The sequence below is a fragment of the Hakea prostrata genome, chromosome 11 (genome assembly GCF_041222555.1).
Source record: "Hakea prostrata isolate BN-2017 chromosome 11, UWA_Hpros_2, whole genome shotgun sequence".
Taxonomy (NCBI): Eukaryota; Viridiplantae; Streptophyta; class Magnoliopsida; order Proteales; family Proteaceae; genus Hakea; species Hakea prostrata.
Window position 1 is genome coordinate 1,146,709 of NC_142610.1, and position 15,949 is coordinate 1,162,657.

General features: G+C 38.1%; 2 protein-coding genes across 3 annotated transcripts; one reads left to right on the forward strand and one right to left on the reverse strand.

The window, feature by feature from the left end:
* The first annotated feature begins 446 nt into the window (after positions 1–446).
* Positions 447–6,133, forward strand: ASG1 (nuclear factor 1 A-type protein (DUF1005)). Of its 2 annotated transcripts, none has more exons than XM_089140228.1 (4): positions 447–536; positions 2,718–3,387; positions 4,074–4,767; positions 5,691–6,133. In XM_089140228.1, exons 2-3 carry the CDS (start codon positions 2,777–2,779, stop codon positions 4,753–4,755), a joined length of 1,293 nt encoding a protein of 430 aa, XP_088996354.1. In that variant the 5' UTR covers positions 447–536; positions 2,718–2,776; the 3' UTR covers positions 4,756–4,767; positions 5,691–6,133. The 2 variants fall into 2 exon arrangements, with proteins under 2 accessions (XP_088996354.1, XP_088996355.1); XM_089140229.1 differs by lacking the exon at positions 447–536 and adding an exon at positions 1,424–1,509.
* Positions 945–1,701, reverse strand: LOC148999512 (late embryogenesis abundant protein). The gene has a single exon (XM_089140230.1). It carries the CDS (start codon positions 1,542–1,544, stop codon positions 945–947), a length of 600 nt encoding a protein of 199 aa, XP_088996356.1. The 5' UTR covers positions 1,545–1,701.
* Positions 6,134–15,949: the final 9,816 nt, after the last annotated feature.

Below are 15,949 nucleotides of genomic sequence, written 5' to 3' on the forward strand. Positions count from 1 at the left end.
GCTACACCCATTACCAACGCTACACCCATTACCATTACCCACCCATAACCCATTTGTGTTTTTGCTTCTCTTTATCGGATTTCTTTAATTTCTTCGCTTTTTCTTTTTTTCTGGGGTGGGTTCTTTCGAGCTTTTCCGGTGACCGGAGCTTAGTCGAAACACGAATTCTAGGGGTTTTCATGGTCAACCCATTGAGAGATCCCATCAATGGTTCTTGTTTCTGCAAGTATAGTTAATTTCAGGGAATGTTGTCGTTCTTTAACTTTGTCTGAAGGATTTCTGGCCCAGATTTTAAGGACCCATTAGCTGATTCGCAGGGAAAAGAAAGACTGTTTTTTATTTTGGGTTTCCTCTTATATTTTATCAAGATACTTTCTATTCGGTTTCGGAATCCAAAGAGGCGTTTCTTTTTCTTTCATTTTTGGGTTGTGGGTGGGGGATTTTCAGCTCCGTTCGTAAGGATTTCATCTCTTTCTCTGCTAATTCGCGCGGGTGGTTGGTGGTGGTGTTGGTTAGAGAGAAAGCTTCATATAAAGGTCCGCTCTCTGCTACTTGTCATTTCTAACTCTTTCATGTTATGATTTTCCACCCTTCTCTTTAGCCGATACTAGATTGAAAATTGGCTAAGAAATGAATGAATTCGGTTTCAGATATGCATACTCAGCTCTTATTTTCATAGAATCAAAGTTTCAAAGGTAACAAATATGTAGCAGGAGAAATAAAAGAGTTATCTTTCATTCTGCACTGTTTCTTTTCTTCTTATTACAGTTATTGTGCTCAGTAAGTTCGAATGATGATTCCCTAAACCCAAGCCTTAAATCGAATGGAAGCAAGTACATTGAAATGAACTAACCCAAAAAAGAAAAGAAAGGAAAAATGGAAAAATGTAAACTAAACTGACTTACATTTGTAGATAACAGAGAACATTTGCTAGAAAGATCTAATCAGTGTGACTTGGTGGTGCATTCCGAGGGTATGCTGCTTCGATTTTGAACGAAAAACTGGAGTTGGCAGTCTAAGTGGCTCCAGAACTTAACAGATCCAAGTATGCCTACCTTCCATTGGGTCCTGATACTCCCTTTCAAGTCGAAGCTTATCTTATTCTGCTGGATGGCTAGGGCTACTTCTTCTTCGCCTTGTGGGTCTAGTGGGATTGGTTCCGAGTCAACAACAAATTTAAAATCTGTAGACTGGTTCTTGGGTACATCAAAAGGGTCGATCTTTAAGTTGGCTATATCGATTCCATGGAAAGAGAGGAAGAGGTCGAAATCTGAGAAGGTAGCATGGGCTCTGGCGTTGTCGTTCTCTGCTCTGACGACGAGGGTCATCTGAATTTGCACTATCTCTGCCTGGGAGCTAGCAAGCTCATCAAGATTGGTATAGATAATGCTGATGAAGGGAATTCTTGGTCCGATGATCATGTAGCCGATGAATACAACTAATCCTGTAACTATCACTGCAATGGCAAAGATGGCACAAATGATGCCAAAACACCATACGAAGACACCGGTACGTTTTCCACTTAGCAGCCTTGGCTTTGCCATTGACAACAAATGGAGTGAGTACTGCAGAAGAAAACATTCTAGAATCGCTTGGGTTTCTCAAGTTTATGATGCTCTCTCTCTGTCTGATTTGGTACTTGGGAGCTTGGCGAGAGAGCTACCTTGGGTTCTTAATTCGAAATGGTAGGGAAGGTTTAGGTATCTTCCTTGCCTGATCTCAAAGAATACCTAAAAGTTAAAATTGTATTCTTTTTAACATTAAAGTTGTCCATCTTAGGAACGTAGTACTTTTTCCTTGGGTGGTAAAGAGAAATACCAAACTTAGCACTAATAAATATTAGTTATCTTTTTCCTTACAATTCAAAAATCTTTTCATAATCTGGAGTTGCCTTCCTTTCACCCCCTCATTATTAGTGGGCAATGGGTTCCTTCCAAGTTAAGGACTTGACTGCTTCAGAGATGGGTCTACTACCCCCACCACCTACTCCAGCTTGCTAATGTCTAGGAGTAAGCTGCTTGTATTCTGCTGTTTCCTAAGTTAAGAATGCAGAGACAATGAATCATCAAACAAAAGCAAAACGCTGCAATTTGTCTATGGAAAGTGCAATCAACTATAGGGGGAAAAGTAAAAAAGAAAAAGAATTTTTATCTTATTTTTATTTTGATAGATTTTCTCCTTTTGCATGCACAAGTTGGTTAAAGCTAAAGGTATCATGATTCATCTCTTGCAGCATTTGAGAGTTTCACACGTATACTTGGTTTTGTTTGATAGATTTTCTCTTTTTGCATACACAAATTGATTAAAGCTAAGGTATCATGATTCATTTTTTGCAGCCTTTGAGAGATTCCTACATCCAGTTTTATTATTCTGCAACTGGGCTTTACTGTTTCTTTCTACTTCTTTTGAAGCAACTCTTTCTTCATAATGCAGAGTATTCTTTATCCCTAATTAAAAATAAGCTTGAACAATTTGCTCACCTTCTCTCTCATCAAATGGGTATTTCCTTAAATGTACAGTGGCACCTGCTCTTAGTTTTTCTTCTCTAAAAGCGAAAACCATACATGAGATGAATTTTGTAGGCTGACCAAGTGAAAATACTCCTGTTTCAAAAAAAAATAAAAAAAATAGTGTGATATCAGTTGTATGCTCACTAGTGATGCACATCCAACTTACATAGAAGTTTACCTGATTATCAATTTGCTATTCTTTATCAGGGTCCTCAAGAAAATAAAGAGTCCAATTTTTGTACAATGTCGAAGGAGTTCTGACCTGAATGGACCCGCAGGTTTTTGTGAGGTTATCCATTGGATCATTGGGCTTGAGAATCCCAGTAGCAGCTTCGAAGAGAGCACGAGATAAAATCTGTGCATCATCTTCACCAGCTCTCTGTGAGATACGTCTTCGTGGCTTCCCTGTTCAAACGGCATCTGTTCCATTAATATCCTCCCCTGAAGCTACTCCAGAACTTAATAGCATTGCAACAAGCATCTATCTAGAAGAAACTGATGTTAAAGCATTGTTGGCCCCTAGCTGTTTCCATCCCTCTCATGCATATCTAGAGATTGCAATTTTCGTTGCTTCTCAGGGCTTCAACTGTGGTGTCGGCAGCAAGAAGCAGCCAATTGGGACTTTCAAGTTGCAGGTTGGTGCTGAATGGGGGGAAGGGAAGCCAGTGGTACTTCACAGTGGATGGATTGGCATTGGTAAAAGCAAGCAGGAAGGTAGTAAATCTAAAGCCGAGCTGCATCTAAGAGTAAAGTTGGATCCTGACCCAAGATATGTTTTCCAGTTTGAAGATGAGACGACATTAAGTCCTCAAATAGTCCAGTTGCAAGGCTCCATCAAACAGCCCATTTTCAGTTGCAAATTCAGTCGTGACCGACGGTAAGAGATGGTTTCCTTTTTGAACATTAAATGTTCATCAGCATATCAATGACACCTAATTTGCTTTGATAATATTGAGGGGTGTTCCATAACTGAAAAACTTACAGTGAGAGATTAACATATAAGGTTTGATAGTTTTAAACCACCCACTGAAGAAAACAAAGTTTAGTAGGGGATCCCCCCCCCCCCATCTGATAAGTCAATGTGTAGCTCAGTCTGTTGATGTTGTCTTTGTTATGCTGTCCAAATAATCCATCTATGGATTAATCTAGGACTTCTGACTAATCTGGACTGTATGCTAAAATCCAAAGCCAAGTAGTTAACGAGTGTCTTGGCTAATAACTCTTGGTGTATGGGGTATGAATCTCGCTTCAACTTCTAGCTCTAACATTGGATCTTTAAGAAGTTAAGATTACTTTGTTAGAATGGTTCAGTGCAGCATCTGATGCTGACCATAAAGTTTAGTGTAATTAGGAGCCTTATCAAGTTTGTGACAAAGGAACCCAATTTTTCAGTCTCTATCTCGTACTTATTAGTATTACTGCTATGCTAGTCATTGTTCAATTAGCATTTCATATTATTCTTGTGTTAGTATTCGGCTAGTTATTGTTTAGTTTTTGTATAACAAAGGTATCCCATGCTTTGGATATTGTTATGACTCTTTATGCATCTTGACAAACTTGCAGAGGATCACAGCGGGACCAAATGTGCAATTACCGGTCAAACTCAACTAATGGGTTTGACCTGGAGGCTGAGAGGAGGGAGAGGAAGGGCTGGAAGATAATGATTCATGATCTGTCTGGTTCAGCAGTTGCTGCCGCTTTCATGGTAACCCCGTTTGTCCCCTCTATGGGCTGTGATCGTGTAGCACGATCCAACCCTGGAGCCTGGCTCATTGTACGTCCAGATGCCTGTGGGCTTGAGAGTTGGCAACCTTGGGGCAAACTTGAGGCCTGGCGTGAACGTTGCGGCATCAAAGATTTAATCTGTTGTAGATTCCACCTCCTTTCTGAAGGCCAAGAGGGGGGAGATCTCCTTTTCTCAGAGGTGATGATCAGTGCTGACAAAGGTGGGGTATTCTTCATCGACACTGATAAGCAGACACAATCAGGGACACCTGTGCCAAGCCCACAGAGCAGTGGTGACTTTGCATCTCTGAGTCCCATTGTTGGGGGCTTTGTGATGAATTGTAGAGTGCAAGGGGAAGGTAAGAGTAGCAAGCCATTAGTTCATCTTGCAATGCGGCATGTGACCTGTGTGGAGGATGCAGCCATCTTTATGGCACTTGCTGCAGCTGTAGACCTGAGCATTGAGGCTTGCAGGCCATTCCGAAGTAAGGGCAGGTCGAGGTCACACCATTCCTTTTAACAAATATTGAAGGTGATTAATTTCTACCAACAAACTCTTGCCTTTCAATTATTTTAACTTCCACCTTATTACTTTTTTTTTTTCTCACACCTTTGCTTTATATTTCTTTGGCCTTGCCTTCTACCTTGGGTTTTGGTAATAGAATCTCCTGGTTTCCATTTGAACTTTTAGCAAATCACTTCATGGCTCACCTATTACGTTGTTTGGTTTGATAGTTAGGTAGTGCATGGAACAGTCACAGAAAGACTCCCAGAAGTCTAGTTTATTTGACACCCTAATTAGTACTTTTCCCTTCTTCAAAGATAAATCTACTTAGCTGGATAGAAAACACAAATAACCACCCCATGGGTCTTAGTCTTTTTAACTCAATCGAAATGCAACTGAATTAAAATGCCAGTGATGAAATTTTCTCTTCGGAGACTGCTCGGTGGGCAAGGGCAATAAGATTCATAAACACAGTTCTCTAGTAGAGGAAGTTGAAAATGATTCAAGGGGTGCATTTGTTTCAATTAGGCTGTTTTACAACTTAGAAATTAGAATCCCATTACAAGCCAATGTCATCCCTGGCTATTTGTTTGAAAGAGCAAAAGCTATTTTACTCGGTGCTAGTCTGTTTTTTTGAATCAATGAATTTGATCTATACAGATGTGGCTTCCTCTTCCTTTCTCTATCTCTCTCTCTCTTCCTGTTTCCTGCCTTTTTTTCTCATCTGGATCTGTAACTGGAAAATTTATTGAAAGTTGCCACTATGCATATTTACTCTTTTGTGGATTTTCAGGAATTCAGCCTTGTATTGACATGAATTCCCTTAGCATAATAGATGGTTTGACAGAGAACCCCCTACGTGTTGTTTTCGGCCAATTGGCCTTGTTGATGTATAACAGAATTTCCTGCACATATTAGCTCACAAAATGGGTCATGACTTATATTTGCAGCCAAGATCTGAGATGGTGAAGATGATGTGACAAAGACGCAAACAGAGAAAGCAAGTGAATTTTCTTTTCATGCTGTAGTGACTTGTGTGTACTTCTACCAAAAACCCAAAAAATGAAAAAATTAGAAAAAAAGAAAAAAGAAAGGGCTTGTGTGTTCCTCCTGTGTTGTTGTTGCAAGGGACACTGGATATATTTTCATAAAATGGTGGGGCATAGGTTGTAATATTGGAGACTTTTTTGTTGGTTAACCAAAGAGCATGTCATGTGAAACATACAATAAAGCAAACCAACTCGCTATACTTTTCTCATCATCAGGTGTACAAATTGTCAACAACCCTTAATGTTACTGTTCTTCTCACCAGATTTGTGGCTTAAAACTTGGCTTTTTCATATGTATATTGTCACAGGCAATTTTCAGTGTGTCATTGGATTTGTCTTCTTTCTCTCTCTCTCTCTCTCCCCCTCTCCCTTTTTCTTCCCCTTGAACTCCTCTCTTCCCTTTTTGTGTTGTGTTGTTTCAGTGATGTAGTTATAAAAAAACCCTTGCACAGTGTTGATCTTTCGGCATTCGCAGCTCAGTGTTGTGCAGTACTGAAGCTAAACGCCCTCCCTCGTCTTTGGCTGCGGACTCTAGGAATATGGTGAATTATTGGCGACCTTGTACTTTACTTTCCCATCAAAGAAAACACTTGTAAGAGTGAGATTTTTGAGATTCTTTTTTTTCTGCCTGTGAAAAACTGGTCCCTTTTTCTGTTCTTGTTAGGACTCTTAACAAGATTTTTCTAGCTTTAGGGCCTGTTTAGTTACATGAGTCTGAAAATTTCAAATATCTAGAGATTTCAAATCTATAGAATCATAATTTATAAAATTAAATGTTTGTTTGTGGAATAAAATATGTGAATTCATCCTAAAAAACTATTTGATCGACGTGATTTTTGTAAATGTGCAAATGTATAGCTTTTATGAAATCTCTAGATTTCACTCCTTACCCATAAATTTACAGATTCGGTATAATTTTCAGATTCATGTAACCAGACAGGCCCTTAGGTATTGTTTGGCCCTTAGGTATTGTTTGTAGGCCGTAGAAAAAAAGTGGGAAAAAGTAAATTTTGTCATAAAATTTTAAAACATATTTTGTTTAGTTTAGGTTTTTTTTATCAATTCTTATTTTTTATTGTCTTTTCAAAAGAAATAAGTTTAAAAATTCATTAGTAGTAAAAAATAAAAATGGTTTGATATGTGAAAATAAAAAATTATTAAAAAGTGATATGAATATAATAAAAGTAAAATTAGATAACATTTTTTATTTTTTTAATTATTCTTTTGGGTTGGAAAAATAAATAAATAAGGAAGAAAAAAATTAAAAAAAAAGATATTTTAAATGTAGGTTTTATTTAGTTGTTTTTTACAAAATAAATTACATTTAAAAAAATACAAGAATCAGAAAACAAACGGCGCCTGAGGGTGCGGCCGAGTGGCATTTTCGCAAATTTATGTGTTATGTCGGGACTGACGGGGCTTTTTGAGGCTGGTGACCGCCTTGAAAGTTGAAAACAGGAAGAAGTCAAGAACGGAGTTGGTAACAGCTGTAGAGCAGAGCACGAGAGTGGATGTGGGTCCCATTCCTGTCTCGTGGTTGAGGAAGGACATGCCGAATGACGTAAAGCTTATGATAGGATCCAGTGAGATTGACCCACGCTGGAAGCTCTGTTACCGACTTACCTCAATGGATGAGATCTCTCTGAAGTAAAATCGCTTGTCGTTTACGAAGAAGATAAAAATCATCACGTGAGACTGGTTCATATTTACTGCGGACGCCACGAGACTCAGACACTCAGCTAATCTGCGCCTTCGATAAGAGCGACGCCGACAATGTCCACGTGAGTGACTCAGTCATGGAAACCTACTACTCTTCCTTAGTCGTTAAGGCAAAACAAACAACTAGGCAAAAGAAAATATCAACAAAAACAAAAACAATCAATCAGCAACAGCAAAGTAAAAAAGTGGAATTCCCAAAGAGGGACGACAAAATCAGGCACAGATAAAATTGATAGATACGGCACATGCAAGTTTTACTGTTTATAAGATTCTGTGAATCTAACAAATAAAATAAAAAGGATTTTTGCTTATTTTTTTCTTTTAAGAAAATTTCCATTCCAAATAAAAAGCAGGGATAGAACTCCAACCGGCTAGAGGCCCATAGTAGAATACGTACCACTCAGTTTTTCTTGTCAAAGTATGGGCTTTCTGGGCTAGGGAATGAGCAATTTCATTAGCTTCCTTAGAGAAAAACAAGAAAGAGTAAGATTCAAAATTCTTGTACAGTACCAAAATATCATTCATAATGGAGGCAATTTTCATATAGCCTTCCATGTCGATGAGGAACCATGCTCCAATTCTAATGTTTCAAGGTGATTTGGCTTCATCTGCTATGTATAGTGTAGGAAGAGAGTTCTCCAAGGTTGTGATGTTTGATGCTTAGACATGCATATGTTTGGAGGGGGAGGGGAGAGGAGAAGTTTTAGATGAAAAGAATGCCCCACCCCTTAAAAGGTTGAAAACTTCCACCTTCTAAGACCTAATTAATGTGTATCATGTTCTATATTTAGCATCTAAGTGTTTAAATTTCAAGGCAATGTATGTCTCTAGGAGATCTAATCAAGTGGCAAATCGTCTAGCAAGGATGGCACTCACTTTGAGGGAGGGTAGAGATTGGCCTGTATCCACTGTGTGGCTATTAGAGCTCTGCTCGGCCTCACGTTTTTCCTCCGTTCAATAGAATGTTATTTACCAAAAATAATAATAATAATAATGAGTTTCATGTCATTGGCCCTTGCATGTAGGGCTGCAACTGGGCCGGGCTGGGCCGGGCTTTTGCAATCCCAAGCCCAGCCCTATATGGTATAATTTGAGCCCATTCCCGCCCTGGCCCTAGTTCAGGGCCAATAATTATTGTCCCTGGCCCTAAGCCTTACAGGGCCAAGCCAAGCCCATTCCTTCCCTAATTGGCCCTAATTGGGCCGGGTCGGGATGGGTTGGCCCTGATTGGCCCTGATTAGCCCTGATTGGCCCTAATTGGCCCTGTCCCTATCCCTGGCCCTAATTGGCCCTGTCCCTGGCCCTGATTGGCCCTGGCCCTGATTGGCCCCACGATTGCCCCCCTGTCTGGCCCCGGGCCCTAATTGGCCTTGTCCCTAGCTTTAATTGACCATATCTTTGGTCGTAAATATCAAATGTAAGACAGGTAGTAATTAAAATACATATTAAAGTAATTAAATACTTAAATTCCAAACTCAATTATGGAAAATAAAATATTAAAGATGTCAACAAATAATCCAAAACTTAGATTCAATATGTATTTAACTATTTATACCCATTTAGATTTTAGAGAAATAGAGAAATCCAAATTTCTAGGGTATTTTAATTCTCTCTCTCTCTCTCTCTCTCTCTCTCTCTTATTCTGTTTTTTCCTTTGGTTTTTCTCCAGCAGCAAAGAGTTAAAATTATTCATGAAATAGAATAAGTAGAGAGAAGAATTGTAATTAAATTTAGGCATATTTGAAAGTCAAGTCAATTACAGAGAATGTCACACAAACTCTTTTTGTAAACTTAGAAACATCAGAGATTCATAATTCAAAAGGAATCTGATAAATGAAAATTTTATCTTCAAAGTCAAGAATTTAAGCCGTAAGTAAGTATGTTTTCATTCACAACTGTTTAATAAATTGATATATTTATTCAATACAAAAAAAATCATATTCAAAACCTTGTTAACAAGTAAATCGACAATAATTTAGTATTCAACAAAAAAAAAAGTATTTTTTTCATAGTTAAAGAAAATGATGTTTTAGTTACAAACATAGCTATATGTTTTTAATAATTCTTTTTGAAATATCACAGTAGATTTGTTAGATATTCATGATGAGAAGTTAGGGTATAGATTTGTTAGATATTAATTCTTTATGTAATAGTTTTTATTATTTATAATATATTATCTCGCCTTAGTCAAAAAACAAAATCCATATTTTATTGAACTAAAAATGACTTTGTTGGAAAAATAAAAATTACCTTAAAAATAATATAAAAAGTGAATTTATAATCTAATATGATCAAAGTGACTAAATATCAAAATCAAGACTCATATCAATGTTAGTATGAAGATCAGGGTAAAAATCTAGTATTGTAGTACATGATCATCGTCAAATTAATATTAAGATTAGAGCCAAAATTAGGGTCAGGATCAGGGCCAAAATCAAATAGATGTTTATTACATTGGTAATGAGGTTATAGATTATTTTTATTAATTTTCTACAAAACATGATCATGTTTTTAAAATTTGACACGTGTCAAGTATCCACCTATATGTATTACAATTAATTCCTCTCAATGTGGGTGGAGGGTCCAGAATCTTTAGACTCAAATCAGGGCCAGAATCAGGGCCAAGATCAGGGCCAAAATCAGGGCTAGGATCAGGGCCTGGGTCAGGGCCAAAATCAAGGCCCGGGTCAAGGTCAAGATCGGGGCCAAAATCGGGGCTAAGATCGGGGCTAAGATCGGGGCCAAAATCGGGGCCTAGGTCGGGGCCAAAATCGGGGCACAGGTCGGGGTCAAGATCGGGGCCAAAATCGGGGCTAAGATCATTGCCAAAATCGGGGCTTGGGTCGGGGCTAAAAATCGGGGACGGGCCGGGATGGGGCTGGGCGGGCCGAGAGTAATCCCAGCCCGCCCTTGGCCCTGGTTCAGGGCCAGAATATTTTGGCCCTAACCCGCCCTTAGGGCCAAAATCTTTAGCCCAAGCCCTATTCAGGCTCAGGGCGGGCTTAGGGCGGGTCAGGGCCACCAGGGCCAAACTTGCACCCTACTTGCATGTAGGAGTCGTGCTCCCATCGCATAGAACATGAAACCCATAACTTAGTAAGGTTAGAAGAAAGTGTTGGAATATGGCTCTTTGAGCATGAGTGAATGAAAATTAGTCATTAAGGAGATTTTGTGGAAATAAGTGCATGGAATAATTATGGACAATTGAGTATTTCAAATCCCAAGGATAGTTCATGCATAATATGTTAATGAATATTGGGGCTTTTGATTTCCCAAGCATTGTTCATGAATGGAGGGTTATGGGACTTTCATTTCCCAATGAACTTTTCATTTTCCTAGCTTGGTTATAAATGACCAAAGCTCTTTATTTCCCAAACTTGATTCATTAAGAATCGAAACTCTTCGTTTCCAAGTTTGATGGTAAATCACAAAGACTTTTTGTGAAATCCCCGGATTTCTAACCCTTTAACCCATGGTTTCAAGACCTCAAATCCGAAACTCGAGATGGCAACAACTATGGGCCATTCGAGTCGAACTCGAAGGTTCTAAAGTTGACCCAATGTTGGTGGATGGCCCTAGCGATGACTCGACACCTCTCCTAGAATTTAAAAGGAGAGAGAATGTTAGTCATGAAGGAATTAAAAGGTGATGTTGGCACGTCTGTAGACTGACGATGGAGAGTCCGATCGACGATGTAAATATACCTAAACGAAAATAATCAAAAGACCTTTCATTCAAATAAAAAATCACTGGAATCGGAACATGGACTGGTTGAGTGGCCGATTGGGTGACTCAACCGCCCGCCCCTCCCTAGTGACGGGACATAATAAGGATTTCGAGTTTTAAAACCTTATTGTATGTTTCAACTCACCTCTAAACGCATTTTCTAATGCTAGAGTGGGGCTGAGGCATGGGGAAGAGGAGAAACCAAGGAGAAGAATAGATTCCATCCAACCAAAGGTGCTTTGTGACTCGGATCGTCGTGAGAACATTGAAAAAAGTGAGAATCCTGAAACCCTCTTCTTTAAACATAGTTTTGTAGGGTTTTCTTCACTTTGAATGTGGGATTTTGGTAGCTGAAGCTTATTTGGTATTTTGAATGCTCTTAAATAGTTGTTTTAATGCTTCCCTCTAGTATGTGAGTTGTTTGTGCGAATTATTGCAAAATATTTCGCGTTTTGACTCTCTAAGACTCCCACAGACGATTTAGAGAGCCAAATTTGGGCCTATTTGATTTAGAACCAATTGAGTCAAATTGATGGTACCCTTAGGACCCTATTGCTTCCAATTAAACTTTCTCAAAGTTTCGTTTTGATTTAACTTTGAATCGGTGGCGAAATAGTGACTTTTTGCAACACTAGGTTGAGAACAGCAAGTTTGAACCTAGTTGTCAAATTGGATTTTTGTGGAATGATTTTGGGATACCTTATGAAACCCAATTTACTTTTTATTTTTTTATTTTTTATTAATTCTCTTACATTATTAGGTTTATTTTAATATAAACACCGACTTGTGAGAGTGAAATTTGGGACTTTGGAGAACGGAATCGAATTGAAAGGTGATGAATATACTTAACCTTATATTGCATGTTTGATGATGTTAATTAATTTTCAGTATTGATATCTTGTCTTGCTTTAGTATTTATTATCTTGTGATTATGTGTGTGACTTTGCGAGGATGAAAGGTAAGAAAGTATGTTTGCTACTATTTTTCAGTATAATTTGGATGATGATATGAGAATGTGTGTGGGATTGGTTTTGAGACTTAGTTTCTCTTATGTCTATTTACCAACTAGGGTTGTAGGTTTGCCCGTTACCCTAGTGAACTTACATGAATGCTAGGTGTCTAGAAGTGTTTGGTTAGATAACCTCATGAGTACTACTACCCTTTCGGTAGAGGTATTGAAATTGGTTAACTCGTGATATCAGCGGATGGATCCTGTGAGGTCATGAGATGGTAGGGTTGCATATAATAGATAAGAGCTCATGGATGCTTAAAACCGGTAACCAACCCGTGAGAGGACATGAAGAGCATTTGTCCATCATATGTGGCTAAACATAGGGTTGAGAAATGGAATCCAACATATGCCTCCTGTTGAGGATCTCATTTCTAAGTGAAAAAGGATACTAAACCAAGTTTGTTGGTGCCATAGGGGTAGTATATGGACCATATGTAGTACGAGACCATATGACTTCAGCCTAGAGTAATGTTGGGCCTAAAGTAATCCTTGACTTGCGCTAGTTCTCGTGCCAAACAGTGATGTGAGAGAGTGGTGACTTATACTCCAGCCACAGTTTGATGTGACTTGACCCAACAACCGTTGAGAACCCAAAAGACGTGCATCAGAGCTGAAAGGGAAGAGTGACCGAGACCGCCCAGAGGAGACTGGTGTACGACTTAATGTGTGTCTACCATAGAGACTTCATGATAAATTAGGAACATAATATCATAATCATTCATATATCATATCATTATCATTAATTACATTATCTATATTAATGTTATATGTGTGGTATGACACTTTTTGTTTTCCCGAGCTTGTTAATGAGACATTAATGGTAATATGGTATGTTCATTGTACCAACAAAAGACCTCCACTATAAATTGGGATCCCCCCCCCTTGATGAAGATAAGTTTGTTGGGTTTTATTTTTTCTCTTTTGATTTAAGGGTCATGCTAAGAGTGCTTTGAGAGTCTTCTTAATATTTTGTGAGTCTTGTCAATGTTTTGAGAATTTTGTCGATTTGATTTTTACAGTGTTAAAAGGAAGGCACATATCAAGTTCGCCGTGGCGGTCTATTTTGTGCTATGTATACAGTTGTTCATTGTTGTATCTTGGGAAACAAACATCCATTAGATCCTCAAGCATACATCGGAGGGGATGAATCTATTTTAAGGGAAGCGTCTGACGTACCCCAAAGATTCTTCCTCTTTAATGTATTGCTTTCGGTTCAAGTCCCATTTAAAGTGTATTTCAATTTCCATGTTAAATAACTTTGACATATTCTTTTGATTGTCATCATCCGATTTCTCCTGATTTACTATGAGTTGGGCCAACAATCTTAAAACAGATTTGCATTTCAAATTTGTTAAGTTGAAATATGGGAAATGACATGAATGTGAAGGCTCCTACAACCTCAACTCAATCATAGGCAGTTTTGATTCCTATGAATCACAAAGAGAAACCTGAAAAGTTTGGAGGACTAAACTTTAAAACTTGGCCAAAAAAATGTTATTTTATTTAACAACTTTGAATCTTGCGAGATTCTTAAAAGAGGATCCTCCCACTGTTGGAGAGGATGGGTTAAATGCACAAACTGTTGACTCACGGAAACAATCTGATTTCCTATGTCGGAACTATGTTATGAACGGCTTGACTGATGCACTTTATAGCATGTATAGCACAAAGAGTTCTGCCAAGGAACTTTGGGAGTCCTTAGACCATTAATACAAATCAAGGATGCTTGTGCGAAAAAGTTCCTTGTGGATCAATTCTTAAATTTGAAGAGGATAGACTCAAAGACTGTGAGTAGTCAAGTTCAAGAAGTCCAAATGATCATCCATGAAATTCATGCTGAGGGAATGACCATGAGTGAGTCTTACCAAGTAGCTGCAATCATTGAGAAGCTACCCCGTGCGTGGAAAGACTTCAAGAACTATTTAAAGCACAAAAGGAAAGAGATGAATGTTGAAAACCTAATTGTTACACTTCGCATAGAAGAAGACAATAAAGGCTCGGAGAGGCAATTCTCCAACCTTGTTGCTGCCAAGGCCAATGTGGTGTAGCGTGGTGAAAGCTCCAAGAACAAGAAAGGCAAACACAAGTCGGGTTTCAATATGGAACCTAAAGGTGGAATCTCTAAGAATTCAATATTCCAAGGAAAATGTTTTAATTATGACAAGATGGGTCACAAATCGGAAAATTATAGATTGCCAAAGAGGAACAAGAAGAAAGAGTCCAACTAGGTTGACAATGCCACATATGAATTGTCTAATATGAGTCTCTCTGCAGTGATATCTGAAGTCAACTTGATAGACTCAAATCCAAAGGAATGGTGGTTGGACATTGGAGCCACACGCCATGTTTGCTATAATAGTTCTGCTTTCTCTAATTTCACACTAGTGAATAATGGAGAAAAGTTGTTTGTGGGCAACTCTGCAACTTTTAAAATCAAGGGTCAAGGAACTATATTCCTAAAGATGACATTAGGCAAGGAAGTGAAGTTGCGAAATGTCCTTTATGTGCCTGACATCCAGAAAAATTTGATCTCTGGAACACTTTTGAGTCAACATGGATTCAAAATGGTTTTTGAATCTGAAAAGTTTGTTTGACCAAACAAGGTGTTTATGTTGGGAAACGGTATGTAAAAGATGGGTGCTAAAAATAAATGTAATGTCTATCAAGCCAAAACCCATCAATGATAAAGGAAAGTCTTCCTCTTATATAATACTAGGTCATATTAATTTTGATACTCTACGTAGATTAATTAGCATGGACCACATGCCCTCATTTAACATTGATCCCAATCATAAATGTAAAACTTGTATAGAGGCAAAACTAACTAGATCATTGTTCCAAACGATTAAAAGGAATATTGAACCACTTGATTTAATTCATAGTGATATATGATTTGAAATTTGTTCAAACACAAGGTGGTAACAAATATTTTATCACCTTCATTGATGATAGCATGGAATATTGCTATGTGTATTTGCTTAAGAGCAAAGATGAAGCTAAGGGTGTTAATCGGTACGGTACCAACTTTGAATATAAAAACTAGAACCATACTGTACTAAATTTACATGGTACTATATAGTTTTGGTATTTGTAAAAAGGGTTCAGTACAATTTCGGTATTAAATCAGTACAGGAAAGCGGTTTAAACACGGTATCTGGTGCAGTAGAATTTTGGTACAAATAAACCCATGCCACTTTTGTTATTAGTTCATTAAGATCCTTATGAAATTGTGATCAAACAATCGATAGAATGTGATATTAACATAGACAAAGCAAGTAAATCTAAGAAGAGGAGTGAAGGACGAAACGAAAAACTGAAACAAGGAATTAGGGATAGGGTAAAGGTAAAGTGTTTTAATTATAAAATTACATTTATATCCCTTAATTTGGTACGGTACCAATTTAGTACGATTTCGGTACATACCGATGATACAAGTACTTGAAACTGGAACCATACCGAAGAAATTCGGCACAGTATGGTGGTGCAGTGCGGTGTGATTTTAGACAGTGTGGTTCGATACGGTTAAACGGTTTCGGTACACAATTAACACCCTTAGATGAGGCTATACATAAGTTTGTTTTATACAAGTTGAAAATCAACTTAATAAGAAGATTAATATGGTGAGAAGTGACCATGGTAGTGAATTTTGTGCACTACATGGTATTATTCATGAAGTCACATCTCCTTATACTCAATCAAATGG

Excerpts from the sequence above, each read along its gene's own strand:
- LOC148999512 (XM_089140230.1), bottom strand. The coding sequence starts at position 1,544 with ATGGCAAAGCCAAGGCTGCTAAGTGGAAAACGTACCGGTGTCTTCGTA.
- ASG1 (XM_089140228.1), top strand. The coding sequence starts at position 2,777 with ATGGACCCGCAGGTTTTTGTGAGGTTATCCATTGGATCATTGGGCTTG. Across the intron at positions 3,388-4,073 it reads AAATTCAGTCGTGACCGACG|AGGATCACAGCGGGACCAAA; the intron begins GTAAGAGATGGT and ends ACAAACTTGCAG.